The following is a 19,133-nucleotide window of genomic DNA, read 5'->3' on the forward strand; positions in this document are numbered from 1 at the left end:
TGTTAGAGAGCATGGGGCTTCAAAGAAGTGGTCAGAATGGAGCCAGAATCTGTTTCCTGGACGAACGTCTTTTGAGCTAGTTCTGTTTTAAAATATAAGCTTTAGTAGCTTGTTCTTACCATAGCAATAAATGTCAGTTACACAAAATATGGACAGGCAAAAAGATGAAAATTAAATCTCACTGTCCAGAGATAATCATTACCTTGCTGTTGTATAGTCTTACGGTCTGTTCTGTGCATACGTAAATAAAGAATTATACACATCATATAGGCCTCATTGTTTTATAGTCTTTTTTTTGTTCTTTTAGCAATAGTGATTAACTCTTATTGAACAATTACTATGTTTCCAACACTGAGTTCTTTACATCCACTGACCTAAATTGTTTAATCCTTACAGCTGTCCCGTAGGATAGACCCATGATATAATGAGGACCAGAGAGATTATTAAGGGTAGAGCCAGAATTCTGAGCCAAGCCCTATGGGCTCAGCCCCTACCTTCATCTCTTTCCATACTCTATAGCCAGTGTAATCTCTATAGCAGCAACCATTCCCCTGTGATTTCCTCTTAAATGGCCACACAGTACATATTGCATGCATAGGCATTTAACTGACCACCTGCTGCTGAAAACATTAAGTATTTCTAGAATATTCTCAAATAAACCACACCCAAATGAACATTCATCTAGTTAATCTTTTCACATTCTCTTGATTAATTCTCAAAGCTAAATTCTCAAAATTTCTAGATAAAAGGAGTATGACCTTTTTAAGGCATCTGCTGCCAGCTTTTGTGAGGGCCTGTATTTTGTTATTGTTTGTTTTTACTGCATTGTCATGGATTTTTAAAATTTAGGATTTCTTTAAAGAAGTAATTTGATGTGAATCAAAAGGAAGAAGGAGCCTTTTGTGGGGGAGAATAATTGAGCTTTCAAAGCTGCAAAAAGTATTTGTTGAATAGCTCCTGCATGAATGGATGACAGTAGCAAATAAATCAATGGGCTCGTTTGATAGAAAGGAGCCCTGTTGGGTACTAAGATGGAGTTTATGGGACATGGAAAGCCTTGAGAGGTAGACTCGAAGTTCAGAGTTACCCTTCTGGGCAAAGGCATGATGTGAGACATGGTAGATTCAGAACTTTCCTTTTGGATGTTGATATTGAGATAATTTTCTTCTTAGAACAGGTTCTCCAGAAGTATGTCTTGTTTTCAGTCATACACATCTCTCCAGGGTGGAGCCCAACAATCTGTGTTTTTTAACAAGCCCTGCAGGAGATTCTGATGCACTTTCAAGTTTGAGAACTATACAGAGTAGTGATTCTCAACTTGGGCTGCCCATTAGAACCATTCAAACCCAGGAAGCTTTTCAAACTTCGGATATCTAGGCTTCATCCAGAGCAATGAAATCAGAAATTTGAGGATGGGACCCAGGCTCTAGTAGTTTTTAAAGCTTCCCAAGTAATTTCAGTGTGTCATTCAAGGTTGACAATCACTGGTCTTCTAGCATTTTAGATGAAGGTCAAAAAAGAGCTGATATCCATGAAGCATTGGGTAGCATTTAGAAGTGATTATTTCACAAAAAAGTGTTCTATGTGATATCTGCTTTCCACTTGCTTAGATGGGAGACCAAGTGTTGTTTTCCCTGGGCACCTTGTGAGATTCTGAGTGTCCAGCACTGGAGAGAAAGGGCTGTCTACTGAACCACTGGCTGTGATGGGCACAGCTGTGTGGGGCTCTCTTCCAGGTTCCTGAATGTTTCCTCAGAAGCAATTGATGTCTGCAGCAGGCAAACTAGGAGGGAGTAGAGGAGGAGAGGGAGGAAAACATTTTACATAATTACAACATTTAGGAAAGAGCATGCTCTTAAAGGAAATATTTTTAGTAAGACATCGGGTTGCTTACTATACACTACACACAGACTATCTGGTGAGTTTGTGTGTGTCTCTCTCCACTGTTTCCCATTCCTTTCCCTGACTCCACACACATCAAAGAAGTTAGTTTCAAAGATACCAACATTTTTAATTATTCTAAATTATTCTGACATAGTTTTTTAATCTTTGTATAGACTTGACCACAGATGCCTATGAAACAGTTAGAAAAACAAGTGTTTCTGATTGGCATCTGTAATTGCTGAGATAGCCATCCTGCCTCAAGCGTTCACCTGGAGTCCTCTCACAGTGTTTTAAATCTTTCATTTCCACTTTGCCCCTCAAACAGGTTCTTCCTTCCTGCCATCTTCATCTGACCGATTAGGTGGTTGTGGCCACAACTGGTGCAAATTTAACTGACTTAAATTTCACTGAAACCAGGGGCATCTTCCAGATGTTTTTTGAGGACCACATGAGGCAATGACTAGAAACCACAAAATACACTAAAATGATCCCTCTTACAGGCAGGGCTTCATCTGATTAGTTTTAAAAACCAAAAGAATTTAATCTAGATTTATGGGTTTATTTCTATGTACTGTGAATGTGTTATCCTTACTTTAGAGGAAAAAAGCTCTAAAAATAGACTGGCAAGTTTGACAGGTGTGTAAACTTTGAAATAGTTCACTGATAATGACTTTTAATAAGACCATTAAACGTCACTGGAATATCAAAATACATATGGAAAATTGGGAAGTAAACAGGGTGGACATAAAGTTCATGTGATATTTAAAATAGTTGTAACTTTAAATTGCACACAGACTTTATGTCCACCCTGCATACAGCTTGTTGGCAGCCAAGGCAAAAAGTACAAAGCATAATGGATTATGAAAGTCTTGCTGATAATATAAAGTATACCAATTTGTTATAAAAGTGAAATGTTTCCTGCTACCACGTTGGAAAATGAATTTACCAGGAGTCATTGAATCCCTGACTTAAAAGAGTTAGCATTATATTCTTAAGTTTTTCTTTTTTTTTTGGCCGGGGCTAGGTTTGAACCCACCACCTCTGGCATATGGGACCGGCGACCTACTCCTTGAGCCACAGGCACCGCCCTCTTAAGTTTTTCTTAATGGAGTATAGAATCTCTCATTTGTTCAGATATTTATTTGACACTTAATGTGTGAGGTATTATGAGGACACTAAGATAGCCAGGATATAGTTTTTATCCTCTTCTACTCAAGGTACTTGGAATCCCTGACAGAGGATATAAGATAAAGCTCTCACATTATCCAAGTAATGTCTTTTTGTTTTTAACTCTGTACCAATAAAACTTTATTTAAAAAGAAAACAGGCCATGGGCCAGATTTGGCACACTGCATTTGCCAGCCTCTGGTATGAAGACTTAATAACATAGAGTTCTTACTTTTTTATCATTATTATTATTATTTCAGGATATGAGGAGTACATGTGTTTTGTTTATACACTTTGTTTTCTGCACAAATTCAGTCAAGGTCATGAGCATGCCCCCCACCCAGACAGTATGTACTCTCCCCCTCTCTCAACTTGATTTTTATTGAGATTTACTTTCACAGGGGCACTTAAGTGTTGATCAATCAGCTCCAACCTCGTATATTGAGTACACGTGTTTGTTTCTCTGTTCCTTCCTTCTTTAGAAGAATAGTCTCCAGTTCCATCCAGGTTATCACAAAAGATAGTTCACTATTTTCTTTTTGGCTGAGTAATTCTCCATATTATGCATATATGACATTTTATTATATCCAAGTAATTTCTTAATAGTATTTATTACAGTGTGCTACCACTATATTTTTAACTATCATTTATTACATATGTATCAGGCACTATTCTTAGTGCTCTAGTATAGAGAAATAGATCAAGAAAACAAAATATATATAAACTGATTAAATTCTCATAACAGCCCTCTAAAGCAGGAATTATTATATTGTTTAGCTTTGCATTGAACACACTGGACCATGGAGAGATGAATTTATCCAAGATCACACAGTTCATCAGGATCCGTCAGTCTGTCTCCAGGGCCTGCCTTCTCTAACTTCCATACCACACCATGTCTTGCTTATGTCTTTTTTCCTTTGTTGTCTGTCTCCCCCAGTTGGGATGTAAGCTTCATGAGAACAAGAACAGAGTATGTTTTTCTCCTTGCTACCTATCTCCTTCTAGTACAGCGGTTCTCAACCTGTGGGTTGAAACCCCTTTGTAACAATGAAAATACATTGTGGGGTGGCGCCTGTGGCTCAATGAGTAGGGCGCCGGCCCCATATACCGAGGGTGGCGGGTTCAAACCCAGCCCCGGCTGAACCGCAACCAAAAAAATAGCCGGGCATTGTGGCAGGCGCCTGTAATCCCAGCTGCTCGGGAGCCTGAGGCAGGAGAATCGCGGAAGCCCAAGAGCTAGAGGTTGCTGTGAGTCCTGTGACATCATGGCACTCTACTGAAGGCGGTAAAGTGAGACTCTGTCTCTACAATTAAAAAAAAAAAAGAATACATTGTGCATATCAGATATTTACATTACGATTCATAACAGTAGCAAAATTACAGTTATGAAGTAGCAACGAAAATAATTTTATGGTTGGGGGTCACCACAACATGAGGAACTGTATTAAAGGGTTGCGGCATTAGGAAGGTTGAGAACCACTGTTCTAGTACAATGTCTGGCGTATATATTTAGTGGATTAAATAATAAATAAATGCCAATAAAATATACTTCCTTTGACATAGTTAAGCAACAGAGAAATCATGCTTATGGATGAGAAAACAAAAATGAATAATACAAACCTCAAAACCATCTCAGTCGGGCCATGTGTCTCTAGTCCCAGACCTCTAAAAATGGTGCTGGTCCTGCCAAGAAGCTACTTGATCTGGGCTGACTGAAGAAATAAAGAATAGCAAGAGGATATCTTGGCGCTTTTACTTATGGATTTTTCAAGCCACCGTGAATCCCTCTCAAACTCTGCTGAAAGCGTTCATTGCGGAGTGCTTTCCCCTGCCTGCCCCTACTGCACAGCCAGCCCCGTACACCGTGCTGCACAGCCAGGTGAAACAACCTGGGGACAGAACACAGGGAGCCCTTGTGGTCAGACAGGAGCTCCTGGAGCATTCTAAGAGGTGTTCTGGTAAAGAAACGTACACTGGAGTCCTTACACTTTAGAAATAGGCTAGACTACAGGATGTGATCCCCTTGAGCCCGTCTTGTTAACTGGCTCTGATATGAACTGCTGATTTTGTCTGAGTGCCTGGTAACGTGGTGATCTGGTGATCAGCACCACAGTGATCAGCACTGAACACACCTTAGAGCAGTGGTTCTCAACCTTCCTAATGCCGTGGCCCTTTAATACAGTTCCTGTGGGTCATGACCCACAGGTTGAGAACTGCTGCCTTAAAGGTTTGTGGATAGAGATTATCGGGCCATCCTCCCTTCTCCTTCACTCCTTTTACTTTTCACTTTACCTTTCCTTCATTTCCCATATCTTGGCTTCTGTTCTATCCTCCATACAATGAGTAAGTTTTGTTACTACAAAGTCTTTTCAGAGTCTATACAGTGTCTGGTAATATTACCTCCAACTCGCTTTTAAACTTCTCTTCCAAATCCTCTAACATTCTTTACCCTCCAAGCACTTTTATAATCTTTCTTACGAATTTGTAGGAAAGATTGAAATGAATATTAGTGAAAAGGAAAATGGCAGGACTAAGTACAGATAAACCAAATTCAGCCAGGCCAACCCAAATAGACATGCTATCTTTTCCGATGGAAAGGCTTAGTCACAGCAATACTGATCCATGCAGGCCTCATAAACGAGATGTGAAGGAACTCACCGGTGACTCAGCGTTTCCTTGTAGACTTAGCTCAAATAGCTGGAATTGATGCTGCTCCGACCAAGGCTCAGGTGATTACATCAGAACTCAAATGCCTAAGTCCTTTTGAAGTCCCTGAAAATTCCATCTGGCATACATACAGCAGTCAAGCTTAGGACCTGACACGAAAGAATCCCATTTTAGTCCTAAAAGCCACAAATTTAGTACAACACAGATAGAACTTGTTAAGCAATGTAGTCTCTTTTGAAATTCTCTTTCAGGTTTTTCATATGAAAAAGATCCCCGGTTGTACTTTGATGACACTTGCGTTGTGCCTGAGAGACTGGAAGGTGAGTAGCCCCATCCAGGGTCTGTTGCTAAGCTAGAGGGTTAGAGATGCCCATCAGTCCTCCAAGCTAAATGTTTAAATCATCATTAACAACTCCTTTTCGACCAAATGAACAAGTATTGTGTACATATCTTTGTCCCAAACAGGCAAAGTCAAACAGGAGCCCACCATGTATCGGGAGGGGCCCCCTTACCAGAGGCGAGGTTCACTTCAGCTGTGGCAGTTCCTGGTCACCCTTCTTGATGACCCGGCCAATGCCCATTTCATCGCCTGGACCGGCCGAGGCATGGAGTTCAAGCTGATAGAACCAGAGGAGGTAAGCCCTGGATGCCGGACCCAGACAATTTTTGATTTTTTTATTTATGATGATGCTTGTTTAGATTTCCATTGAGGCTTTTTATTGTGTTAAGTCTCCTATTTCTTCTCATTCACATTCTGGCTTGGCCACTTGGCTTACCAATACCCTTCCTATTAATAGAACAGTTTATAATCCATGGACAGACAAGAGTTCTCCACTGTAACACACATAAAAAGTGTTTTTAACACTCCCACAAAATCTGGGGAGTGCAGACACGAGAACTTACATTCAAATAGGCTATGTCATCCCTCTTGAAAGTCTTTCAGATGTTGTTTCAGTAGTACAGACTTGTTTTGGTTTTAGCCCTTGCATGTTATAGCCTGTATCTAGGCCACATGAAAATACTATGTAACATTTTGGTTATATATTACAGGACCCAGCCACCCCTCTGTGTATTTCAAATGGCTCTAACCTAGACAAATAAAATTATCAGGTCACTTCTATGAGCTTAGATTCTTTTTTAGTGTGTTGTGTGGCATCGCATTAACGAATTTGAGAGATAATAGCAACCTCCATTATTTTGATAATAGAAAAAATATATTGTTACTATTTTTTTTTTTTTTTTGCCCCAGACTATTGACAGGCCCATGGACAGAACCAGTATCATTTCTTCAATGGGGAAAACACACCATAGAATCCCTTTCCTGAATATCACATAACAAAGTAAATTAAATCAGGCTCTAAGTTGAGCATATTCTGAAGGGGCTGATTTGATTTTAAATTGAAAACAAATAACTCCTCCCAAAAACTGACATATGCTTCTTTTGGTAGCATGTCTTTAGACATATGTATTAAACCAGCAAAGCAAAAGGTATCTTTGGGTTGGGTGTAATTAAAATGGGAATAGCACTCTTGGAAGACATTTGAACAAGAACTTCAGTTTTAGATGTTCAATTACTGCAGGGCTCCCTTTAGCACACCAGGGGGATACGTTGGCATGGAGGTTAACAGTGGGAGGTAATAACCTGGCATTCAATTCAGAAGGAAATGGTCTGAAAGTTAAAATGGGAAAAGGAGAAGAAAATATGGATTGGAAACTTAAAAGAATCCTGATTGGTGGGAGAATAAGGCACAGGTTTTTATTAAAGGCAGTTCCAAAAGCAGATATGCTCATGTATTCCCTGTCTTGTGTTCATTCACAGAAACGGGCATGCATCAACATCTAGAATGCACACAGCTTCTCTTAGGCTCAATCTACCTTCAAAGCCAGAGTTTGATGCTGCTGTGTTTCTCTAAGCCTTTCTTTCTGGCTAAGTGATGTAGAAATGGAGCCACGTTTCGGCTTCCCGCCCCTGGAGAGCTATGCGCCCCACATAGCCCCATTGTTTTCTTCCCTGCTTTCCTCATACCGTGGCCTGGTTTTTGTGAAGTGTGAGAAAGGGAAAGCAATGTCGCCTAGATTCACTGAGGCTTTTCGAAAGTAGGTCTGGCATGCGGGCAGCCCTTATTGATTTATCTCATTTCACAAACAGGAGCTTTTATTACTTTATTGCCACTGCCTCAGGCCTAAGCACAGGCTGTCCAGCTGCAGGTAAACCTGGTTATGACCCTTTGCAAAGCTATTATTGAATCTTCTGCACTCTACCAGTGGTAAAGAAAATGATGAACAGATGGCAGAGGGCCCCTGCTTTCTTAATAAAGAAACTAATATTAATCCAGAAAGCTCATAAATGCCAAGTACCCAAGTCATGTGAGAGGACTGTGGCAGCCTTGAGTCTCCCGCAGAGGATTGGGCAGCCTGGTTTCTTTAGAAAGGGCTTCTTTCCATCCCACCTTGAAGTCCCCCAGCATTCCGCAAACCTCAAGTGTCCATTCTCTTATGCTAGAGTAGCTGGGTTCCACCCGTGTACTTCAGCCTCAGGCCAGACAACATCTGTTGAGCCTTCCCCCTCTACTCCTTGTCCAACTATGAGGGCCCTGTTCTTGTTAGTGTCAGGAAGATACCACCTCCTGGAAAAAAGCTGGAAGAAGTCGTCATGGGGAGCTTGAAGGGTGAAGTGGAGGAGGAAGCTGTTGGGGACGTAATTGTAGGCAGCTGTGTGGCTGAGTAGTGCACTCTGGGTAATTATCCATAATATCCATTACACTGTGCATGGAAATTGTGGTTTTAGAACTGTGCTTTGGCAGGCCCCCTAATCAAATGTCTTTTGATAGTCATCCAGCTTAGCACCCTCTCAATTATGTCTGACTCGGCTTTAATCTGGAGCCATTTTAACTGTGAATCTGCATTAATGAATATTTTGGGGGGTAGGGTTGTTTGTTGAACATGTGGCAGATAACTGGTGCCGGGAGGTTTTAAGGGATGGGCTGCTAGAAAGAACCACTCCCTGTGCCGTGGCTGCTCTCTCTTTAAGGGGTGGAGATAGGTGGATTTGTTAACTCCTTCAGCCTCGGTCCTCAAGATGTGTGCTACCAAGCTAATGGGAGAGATGAAAGAAAGAGCAAGCCGCTGACAAGCTAATGCCTGCTCCCCTAACCCTAGAAGAGGGGTAGCCTTAATTCCGAGCTGCTCTGGAGCTGAGCCGCACCATGCATTACTGTGGAGCAGCCGTGGTGAGGGCTACGGAATCACAGGGCTCTGGCCGGAGAGGATGAGTCAGTAACTATGGCTACCAGAGCTCTTTGAAATCTATGCATATACCAAACCTCTCTCCAATAAGCAATTGCATATGCAAATGACAGCAGAGAGGTCGTGGCTGAAGTTGAAAAATACCCAAGGATTATTTTCCACCACTGAACATAGTAAAATGATGAGGCTGAGCTTTTTTTTTTTTTTTTTAATTTCCGTGTGTCACTTGTGCCAGACAGCAGTTAAAGATGAGTTTCATAAAGTGTCATTTCTTTTGAGCAGATTAGAAAGACATATTGGTTTAGCAGATTTTCCTTCTTACCACTATTTCAATTGGTTAAAAAATGTTTATCTTCTCTAACCTGGATGTAATTTTTGGTTGATTTTGCCTTTTTGGCTGTTTGGGAGATAAGAGTTAAATGGATGCCATATAGAGAAAAGAAGAGAGTCAGGACATGGGGTGTGCAATAGGGCCATGAAGCAATCAAATGGAAATTCAAATTTCACAGGGTTTCTTGCAAGGCAAAGTGGAATCATGGCTATTGGATTATTCTAATAATAATGTAATTAAGATACATGCATTCTTCCTTATCAGATCATTCCTGGAATTTATTAAAAGTCATTTTAGATAGCCGGGCGTTGTGGCGGGCGCCTGTAGTCCCAGCTGCTCGGGAGGCTGAGGCAAGAGAATCATGTAAGCCCAAGAGTTAGAGGTTGCTGTGAGCCGTGTGACGCCACGGCACTCTACCAAGGGCAGTACAGTGAGACTCTGTCTCTACAAAAAAAAAAAAAAAGTCATTTTAGAATTCAGAATTAGGAGACATTGCTTTCATTCTGCCCAAATACTTTAAGGAAAGACTTCATGTGAAATGCTGTTTTCTCCCTACTTCCTTGTCCGTGTTCAGCATTTAGTTTTCAAAAAATCAAAGGAATACAGTCAGTTTGTTGGTTTTTTTTTTTTTTAAAGCTTCCACAACTGACCTAAAACGTTAAAAACATGACCAACCCCTCGTTCGCATACATTTAAAGACCTTAGAACACTCACAATTTTAGGGTTATTCTTCTCCTGCCTTGACAGTCATTCTCATAAGTAAGATTTTTTAAGTGGAAATACTTGAGAACAGAAATTGCTTAGCCACCATGATAATTAGGTAAACTCTACTAGGAAGTTTTCCTGCTATGAGGCTTCTTTACCCAAAGCTCCAGTTACTTCACCCTATCACTGCACCTCAGGTGGACTGGGTTGGACATAATGCACTACAGAACTGTTTAGAAAGCCCTGTTAATTTTTCATTAAGTGGATAATGGTGCTACATGCTTTAATGTCCATTCTGCAAGTCTGCTGGGAGCCAGAGGATTGGATGGCAGCAAGCTGAAATGATCTGATTCCCCCCTAGTCCATGAGCTGCAGTAAGCAAACATCCCCCCTAGCCCCTCTCCAATCATATTAGAATTGAACTTTTGCTCTGCTGGCCCATTAACGACTCACTAGTGTGTTTCTAATGTTTCAGGAATGACCATTCTAATTATTCCTTATTGACTGCTACAGAAACCATAGCACTTAATGGCAACATGTTAATGGTCTATGGGTATTGGTCAATAATTCATACATGGAGAAACAGTAGAGAGCCTGCATCCTCTGGGACGTCAGCCAAGTCCTCTGCAGTCTTAAAGTGCTAGAATTCTTCCACCTCTAGGTCTTACCTGCTAGCAGTTGTGACTGAATCAACACCTTTGTTGAACGTTTGTTCTTGAGGGAATTAAAGGCTTCCCTTCCAAGTCAGAGAAATGGAACGTGGACCAAAGCAGCCTGGGATTCAGGGCGAACCACTAGACTCAGAGGATGAGTTTTCATGGCTCTTTGCTGTTCTGTCTGTCCAGGTTGCTCGGCGTTGGGGCATCCAGAAGAACCGGCCAGCCATGAACTATGACAAGCTGAGCCGTTCTCTGCGCTATTACTACGAAAAGGGCATCATGCAGAAGGTGAGCAGTCCAGAAGCCGCTCAAACCCTTCCAACTGCCTTCAAAGGGAGTATCTATAGTAAGACTGTTTAGGGGGTTTTTGTTTTGTTCTGTTTTTGTGAGACAGAGTCTCACTCCCTCACCCTGGGTAGAGTGCTATGGCATCATCACAGCTCACAGCCTCAAATCCCTCGGTTCAAGCAATCCTCCTGCCTTAGCCCCCTGAGTAGCTGGGACTACAGCCACCTGCCACCAAACCTGGCTAATTTTTTCTATTTTTAGTAGAGACAGGGTCTCACTGTTGCTCAGGCTGGTCCCAAACTCCTGAGCTCAAGCAACCCACCTCGGTCTCCCAGAATACTAGCCTCATTAAGACTGTTTATAACAGCCAGGAGAAAGGGATAGGAAAGAATCCTGAAAAACCAAACTGGAGACAAACCAAACGCCATTGAGTACACGTAAACCAGAACATAAAATAGGAAAATTAGGTTCTTCTGCTTCACTAAAACTTCCTCTAATTACTAAAATGTCCAGAAACTTGTCCAACCATTAAATCCGTAAAGGAGTACATGAAGGAGTCAACTTGTAGGTCTCTACTCCCACAAGAGATCGGTTGAAGTCTCTAGTTGTTAAAACACCGAGACCTCTAATCTACTGGTTTGTTGTACACAAAAGTTTTACAGGAATAAGAAAATCATATTTCTCTTTCAGAACATATAGAAACTGGAACTCAAGGTTTTTAAAATGGCAGCAGAATCCCCTCTTTGCAGGTGGCTCCTTGCAGAAGCGGAAAAGCATATTTTGAGAAAGCCCGTACAAAATCCTTACTAGGGATATAGGTAGTGAGGGATCACAATTTTAACATCCCATGGATAAATAGAAGGTGGGAATGGCAAATCTTTTGCTGGTTTTTCTTTGCCACCAGATTTTATTTTATGCATCCTAGCATTTACACATTTAGGCAGTCAACATGGTTAGTAGCCAACAAGATGAACTTGGTAGGAGTATATGGGCATAACTACTGAGAACTTCTCTGCAGGAAGCCAGATCCATCTTGCTCATAGGCAGCTGGTAATGTGACCCCATGTTCCCTGTACCACCTCAAAAAAATATTCAATAGCCTTTTATGATCTGGGTAAAATTTAGACTTTTCAGTACTTCATACAGTCTTTAAGGCTGTTCCCAGTCTGGTTATCATCTAAGTCCAGCAGTTCTCAACCTGTGGGTCACAACCCCTTTTTGACAATGAAAATACATTGCAGCCTTAGGAAGGTTGAGAATCACTGATGTAACTCACGTTTTCTCACTCAGACTTGACTGCTCACTAATATAGCCACCTTTTCTCTTAATTAATACAGTATTGGCTTACCAAAGACTAACATGTCACCTGTATGTAAGTTATCAGGCTTAGTACACAATGGGAAAACACCTATGAAACTACCAGTCCTACTTAAGAACCAGAACATTCCTCATATCTTCATTGCCTGGCCAGCCTCTACTTGTTTTCTGCCTTAATAATCACCTTTTCCCTTCAAATAGGTTAGGTGTTCTCCTTTTCTGCTTATAATAGCACCTGTACTTACCTCCACCACTGCTCGTCTATATTGTAAATTACTCCTGTACTTGTTGGAATCCCCCACTAAAGTATAAGCTCCTTTGGGGTAGGAGTTGAGGTTTGACTTTAGTGATTGGTAGTGTTAAAGAGTCTAGTATGGGTAGTCGCCCTACTCTACCATACAATGCAATGGTTTTTATATTTTTTTTTTTTGAGATAGATCTCACTTTGTCACCCTCAGTAGAGTGCCAGGGCATCACAGCTCACAACAACCTTAAACTCTTAGGCTCAAACGATTCTCTTGCCTCAGCCTCCCAACTAGCTGGGAGTACCGGCACCCACCATGGTGCCTTGCTATTTTTAGAGATGGGGGTCTTGCTCTTGCTCAGGCTGGTCTTGAATTCCTGAGCTCAGGTAATCCTCCTGCCTCCACCTCCCCCAAGTGCTGGTATTACAGGCATGAGCCACCACACCGGCCTTGCAATGGCTTTTTAGTATATTCACAGTTGTGCAACCATCACCACAATCAGTTTTAGAACATTTTATCACCCCCAAAAGAAACCCCATATCCACTAGAAGTACTCCCTATTTTCTCTAATCCTCTTTATATCCCCCATTTTAGTGTTAATGTCACTAGGTTGAATCCTGGGTTCAGGAGAGAGAGCCATTATTCCTTTGCCATTCCCAGCTCCAGATCCAACATGAGAGATTGTAACCAAGGCACAGTAACTTGAAGTAATGGAAACAAATTGTCCCTATGACTAGCTCCTAGGTGTTCTAAGGGAGTAGAAGAGAACTTTATTTCTGAGAATATAATAGGCAGAGTTAGAGGAAGGCCCAGGAAGGAAGGCTTGGGTGAGTCCCAATCCTAACAATTCCTTTTGTTAACTATATACATTGAATAAAGTCATTCAACCTCCCAAAGCCTCTATTTCTGATAAACAATATAAATAATCCTTATTCTAATCTCACAAGGTAATATATTTGAAAATGTTCCAGAAATAATTTGCCATCCAATGTAAGGGATAATTATTTTATTATATGACCTATGAGTAAATGAGAACTAAATAAAAAGTGAATGATAGTCTGTCAGTCTGTGGAGAGACTGAGAAAAGCTGTAGTCCCATACTCTTAATATTTGAAGGGAAAATTGAAGTTCACAGAGGTTAAGACCCGTTAGTGACTAAGCCAGAACTGGAAACTCTACTACTGGCTTCTGATGTGGTGTTATTTCCACTCTGCCCTTCTGCCTATTCTCCAACAGGAACTTTTAGGGTTGGGCTCTACAGTAAAACAGTGGCTTGGAAAACTAAATAGGGATGGTTGATTTTATATATATGTCTGCCATCCTTAAAACTTGCTGTTGTGAAAGCACTGATTGTCCAGTTCTATATCTACAGTCCCTGATTCCTAATTTTGAGTTCCAGGGGATGTTGGTGCAGACCCCCAGGTCCTGGTGCCTGAACATAGACGTATCACCATAAAATAAGCCTTCAGACCTATTGGGATAATTGTACCATCTCTGTGACTAGGCACTGTAGCAACAGGTTCTTTATACCCAACACTTGGAAGCAAAGTTGTACTTCAGTTTAAAAGCGATTTTAGAAATCACAGCAGAATGACAGAAGGGCAGGATAAAACTCAACAATTCCAGTTTTTTAGTCTGCGATGTTCATCAGTGATTTTAGCTCCTTTCCCTTGCCCCTCTGCATTTCCTGACAGAAGCCAGTGACTGGGTTTGATTTGCAGTGTTCTGTGCCCTCTTGTGTTGTTGCTATGGAACCGGCAGAGAGGGTGATGCCAGTGACCCCAATGGGTCACCAGCTACACCATGAGGCCCTTGAAGAAGCAGGGCCTTTGGGCTCTGATACAGCGGTACTCAACCTGTGGGTCGCAACCCCTTTTTAACAATGAAAGTACATTGCTGCATTAGGAAGGCTGAGAACCACTGCTCTAATATTATAATGCACAAAGTCTGTATAAAGGTAGTCTCAGCTTCTTCAGGGTAGCTGAACTATGCAGTGAGTAATTTAAAACTGCAGGTAATCCAAAAAGCCATTTCTCTTTGGCTTTGGAACATGCTTAAAATATCCACACAAATTCCTAACCCCTCAAAATAATAAAGCCACACTGTGAAGACAATAAACTTTGGAGGTAACTGAGAATGGGGTCTGCCTTCTGAATTGTACCTCTCAGGCCTTACAGCTCCTTGGAACACCAAGCACCAGCCTCAGCATAATTGTGCTTTCCAGGCTGTCACTATAAGACAGAAAGTGAGGATTTTCTTTTAAAAGAGCCTATCTAGCATGAATTTGATAATCAGATACTTTTTGTTAAGCTGTGGTATCCATAAAAACACGTGGCAGGGAATAGATACCCAAGAGTTCGCAGAATAAACCTGAGCGATTTGGGTAATCAGCTCCTAATGAGCCTCCTTTGGTCCCTAGGCTAAGAGCTTGGTAACTAAGAAATTCCTCATTTGATTCTCTTGAGCCCCCTACCCTTGTTCCAACTGGACCCTGTAAAGCTGTGTTTTCTCTCTCAGGTGGCTGGGGAACGATATGTCTACAAATTTGTCTGTGACCCAGATGCCCTTTTCTCCATGGCTTTCCCGGACAATCAGCGTCCATTTCTGAAGGCGGAGTCTGAGTGCCACCTCAATGAGGACGACACTCTGCCCCTGACCCACTTCGAAGACAACCCTGCTTACCTCCTAGACATGGATCGCTGCAGCAGCCTCCCCTATGCTGAAGGCTTCGCATACTAAGTTTCTGAGCGGCTGAGTGGCCAAACCCTAGAGCTAACAGTTCCCATTCAGGCAAATGAGGGCAGTGGTTGGTTTGTGTTTTTGGCTGTTCCTAACGCTTGCCCTTCAAGTATTATCCAGAGAACCTAAGCTGTCTCTGGATTGGCACCCTTAAAGACAGACCCGTTGGCTGGGGAGTGGGAACAGGGAGGGGCAGAAAACCACCAAAAGGCTGGTGCCTCAACTCTTGACTCTGATGAGGTTTCTGGGAAGAGATCAAAATGGAGCCTCCTTAACCATGGACAATATATGCAAAGCAATACCTTGTTCAGGTTAGTACCCCCAAAATGGGACAGAGTGTGTGACAATCTGCATTGATCACGGACTACTAAATGCCTTTACACAGAAGGGCTCTGATTTGCACAATTTATTGAAAAAGAAGTCACAAACCCATAGAAAAGTAGGGTAGGCTAAGCTGGGGGTGCTCAGACCAATAAGGGTTAAAAATAGATCTAGAAATTTGGAGAGCTCGTCCAACTAAATCTGAAATGTCTCTCCTTGGTCTGGCAAAAAGGGGGGCAGTCAGAACAGCTGTTACCCACTCCATGGTTCTCAAATCATAAACCATTGCTATCCTTGGGAACCTTCTGGCCATGTGGCCACCAAGTAGAGCAAGCCCCTTTCTCTTCCTCATCACATGGCTGTGTGTGGATGGCTTTCATTTCAGGAGAAGGGCGATTAACACTTTCGACAGTATTTTGTTTTGCCTTGATTCGGGGGATTGTTTTGTTTTGGTGGTTGTTTTAGAAAAACAGTTTATAAACTGATTTTTGTAGTTTTGGTATTTAAAGAAAAACAAACAAAAAAAAACAAACCTTTTGGTAACTGCACTGTGTCCTTTAGCCAGGGCCGTGCCGACTTAAAGACGCTGCAGCTTGAGAGGGGCTTTGTTGGGGGCTTCCCCTTAGCCGTGTAAAAGCCCCCTTTGTTGCCTGCTTTGTGCTTTCTGCACCAGACAACTTGATGAAACATTTGCACCTGAGTTGTAAATTTTTGAAGTGTGCAGGGCAGCCTGGACACAAGCTTAGATCCTCTGTGTATAGTTCCCCATGCTCACTAACATGCCCTCTCTGGAAAGCATATGTACATAACACACGTCATGTCCATTGGAAACCTGGTCACCTGGTGGGAACCCTAGGGATTCTTCCCTGGGCATGACTGATGACAATTTCCATTGCATCAGTTTGTTTTAGTTTCCTTTTTCTTTAAAAGTTGGACTTCAAACCCTACCTATGATTCAATAGGGTTGGAGACTTATGTGTGACACTGACAGGTAAAACATTACTATTATTCTAGTTTCCTGCCACTTTTTTTTTTAAAGTTTATTCTGATTGCTGTATTATATTGGGAAAGTTTTAAGCAACCAAGCTAAAGCTATATGAAAGTTGAGCTCAAAGTAGAGGAAGAGGTACCTTGCTGCCTGCGCTGTTGGTAGAAATCTATGCTCCCCATGACACTTAGCACATTAAGCATGACTGTGCTGTTCCTCAGATGTGAAGGGAGGCAGTGCTGACTCCATGAATGTAAGACACAGGCTTTGAATGACTTTTCTATTAGTGGGAGCACTCCATAGTCTCAGACTGTCCCCCTTATGACTGACAGCTCATATGTAAAAAGATTCACAGGGATAAGGGGTGCACTTTATAGCTATGGGAACGGAAGAATCTCCTCTGTTGGAAGCTAATTAGCCCACAAAGGTGGTGGACCTATAGCTTGGGCCTTAATTAGCATTCTACTCTAATCAAAGGACTCTTTCTAAACCATATTTATAGCTTTCTAACCTACACATAGTCTATACATAGATGCATATTTTACCCCCAGCTAGCTAGAGATTTATTTGTTGTAAATGCTGTATAGATTTGTCTTTCTTTACTTACCCTGGTTTGGGATTTTTTTCTTTTTGGATGGATTTATGCTATCTTAGCAAGTATGAAAATAATCCTCTGTAAGCCTGAGCTCCCCCTCCCCTGCTGTGACTTGCGGCCTGTGCTGTCACGGGACCTAGGACGGCATCATCCTTGCATTCCCATTGGACTCATGCACCTCCCGAATGGTTTGTTTTTTTGTGTTTTTTTTTTTTTTTTTCCGGGGGTTTGGGATTTTTTTTTTCTTCGTTTGTTTGTTTGCTTCTTTTCCAGAGTGTGGAAAGTCTACAGTGCAGAAAGGCTTTACCCTGCCAGTTGATCTGAAATACTTTCACCTGTGCAGGGCCGTATGCATCCTGCCAAGCTGCATTATATTCTGTACTGTGTACAATAAAGAAGTTTGCTTTTCGTTTACCAAGTGCCTGAAACTCACCTCTTTCTTGCCCACAGCAGTCCACCGCCTTCCCCACCCCACTCCTCAACGATTTAGCCTTACCAATGGCCTGTGAAGTTGAGAGTAGTTATCTGGAAATAGAAGTATTTGCTGCTCTTAAACCTAAAATTTTCACTGAAATTTGGGCTAAAATTTTGATTCAGAGTCGTGAGAGGTACAAAGATCCTCTTCCCAACCAGTGGTGAGTTGAGATCACCTCATCCCCCTGAGCCCACCTAGTCACCAACTCTTAGTAATTCCTTTTTAAAGCATAGCTCATGTTTGGGCTTTGAGATGTGTGGAAAGATTACTATAACTTCAGTTTCCTAGCTCAAAAGCTAGAACTTTTGAGTCCCAGAATTATTCTAGTTCAGCCCCTTAGGTGGATACTTTGAAAACCAGTAAGAACTTAAAAAACTATTTATGTCCCAATTTTTTCCCCAACAGGTTTTGTCCTTGACAAGTAAAAATTTTACTAATGGCTGGTTCCTTCAACAACAAAAAAAATTTAGGGAGGTTTTGCCTCTTTTTCTTTTTCTGGCCATGCCGTAATAAAAACCTGTCCTCTAACTGTGTCTCTTTCTTGTGAGTATACATCACTTGGGAAATGTGTAGAAGAACATAAAGTTTAAAGGGTTGTGTGCAACATTTTAGTGTTCTTATTTCACCCTTTTCTGCACCTTTATTTGGACTTTCCAAGACTCCTATTACAGTAGAGAAATAAAGTAGAACCTTTTTTCAAACCGAGAACAGAAGGCTTTCTGTAACTTTATCTACTCTGTCTTTCACTTTTTTTCAAGCCTTGTAAGTGTAGAAACACCCTAGATGGAATCGGTGTGCAGCCGCTTGAATCGGAGCTTGTGAGGAATGAGTGTGTGCCACGGAAACCCCATTAGCTCTGACAGATTAAGAAAAGCTGCTTGGGGAGAAGTGGCAGGAGAGCGCAGGGAAAAGCCGCCTCTGCTCAGCTTCAACAGCGATAAGCCTTTGACAATCAGCTCCCCATTATTCACTGGCTCATTATCCAGCCTGGGCCCAGTCCCAGATCGTTAACCTAACCGGAGGTCACCAAAAACTGCCGCCCTCCTAGTGTTGGGCGCTGAGATAAGGAAGCCCAGAAAATGGGAAGTTTACTCTTCACCAGAGTCCCCTTTCACAAGCCCAGCCAGGGGAACAATGTGTATTCAGTTGTTAGATGACAAAGAGGTAGTGTGAGGGCAAAAGAATGTGGTTTTGAGAGCCAGGGTATGTGCAGAATCTAAATTCTAATGCAGCTGGGACAAATGTAAACTAATGTGGAAGAAAAACACTCATGTACCCAGACAGTTGGAAACCTTGGAGAGACAGTCCATTGCCCAGCGGTGCAGGTGGCTGGAGCTCCATGTGTGGCCTCTGAGATAAAAGCAAAAGGGGAAAGTGCAGAAGATCATCAGTTTTAATGCAAATACATAATGTAAGCATTGATTCTATTCAGCATAAGTATATTGTACTTAAAATAGGGGCTGGGGGTGGTGCACAGCAAATAACTGTGTCCTTTTGATCCCAGCA

General features: G+C 41.8%; 1 protein-coding gene across 1 annotated transcript in view; it reads left to right on the forward strand.

Moving 5' to 3' along the window:
- Nucleotides 1-16,078, forward strand: part of ETV5 (ETS variant transcription factor 5) — a 62,643-nt gene extending 46,565 nt beyond the window's left edge. Inside the window, exons 10-13 of the mRNA XM_053565858.1 lie at nucleotides 5,970-6,038; nucleotides 6,184-6,353; nucleotides 10,846-10,947; nucleotides 15,027-16,078. Of these exons, the coding sequence (XP_053421833.1) occupies nucleotides 5,970-6,038; nucleotides 6,184-6,353; nucleotides 10,846-10,947; nucleotides 15,027-15,248 (563 nt within the window). The 3' untranslated portion in view covers nucleotides 15,249-16,078. The remainder of the gene's footprint in view (nucleotides 1-5,969; nucleotides 6,039-6,183; nucleotides 6,354-10,845; nucleotides 10,948-15,026) is intronic.
- The last annotated feature ends 3,055 nt before the right edge of the window (nucleotides 16,079-19,133 follow it).

Source organism: Nycticebus coucang, chromosome 16 (assembly GCF_027406575.1).
Source record: "Nycticebus coucang isolate mNycCou1 chromosome 16, mNycCou1.pri, whole genome shotgun sequence".
In the NCBI taxonomy this organism is placed as follows: Eukaryota; Metazoa; Chordata; class Mammalia; order Primates; family Lorisidae; genus Nycticebus; species Nycticebus coucang.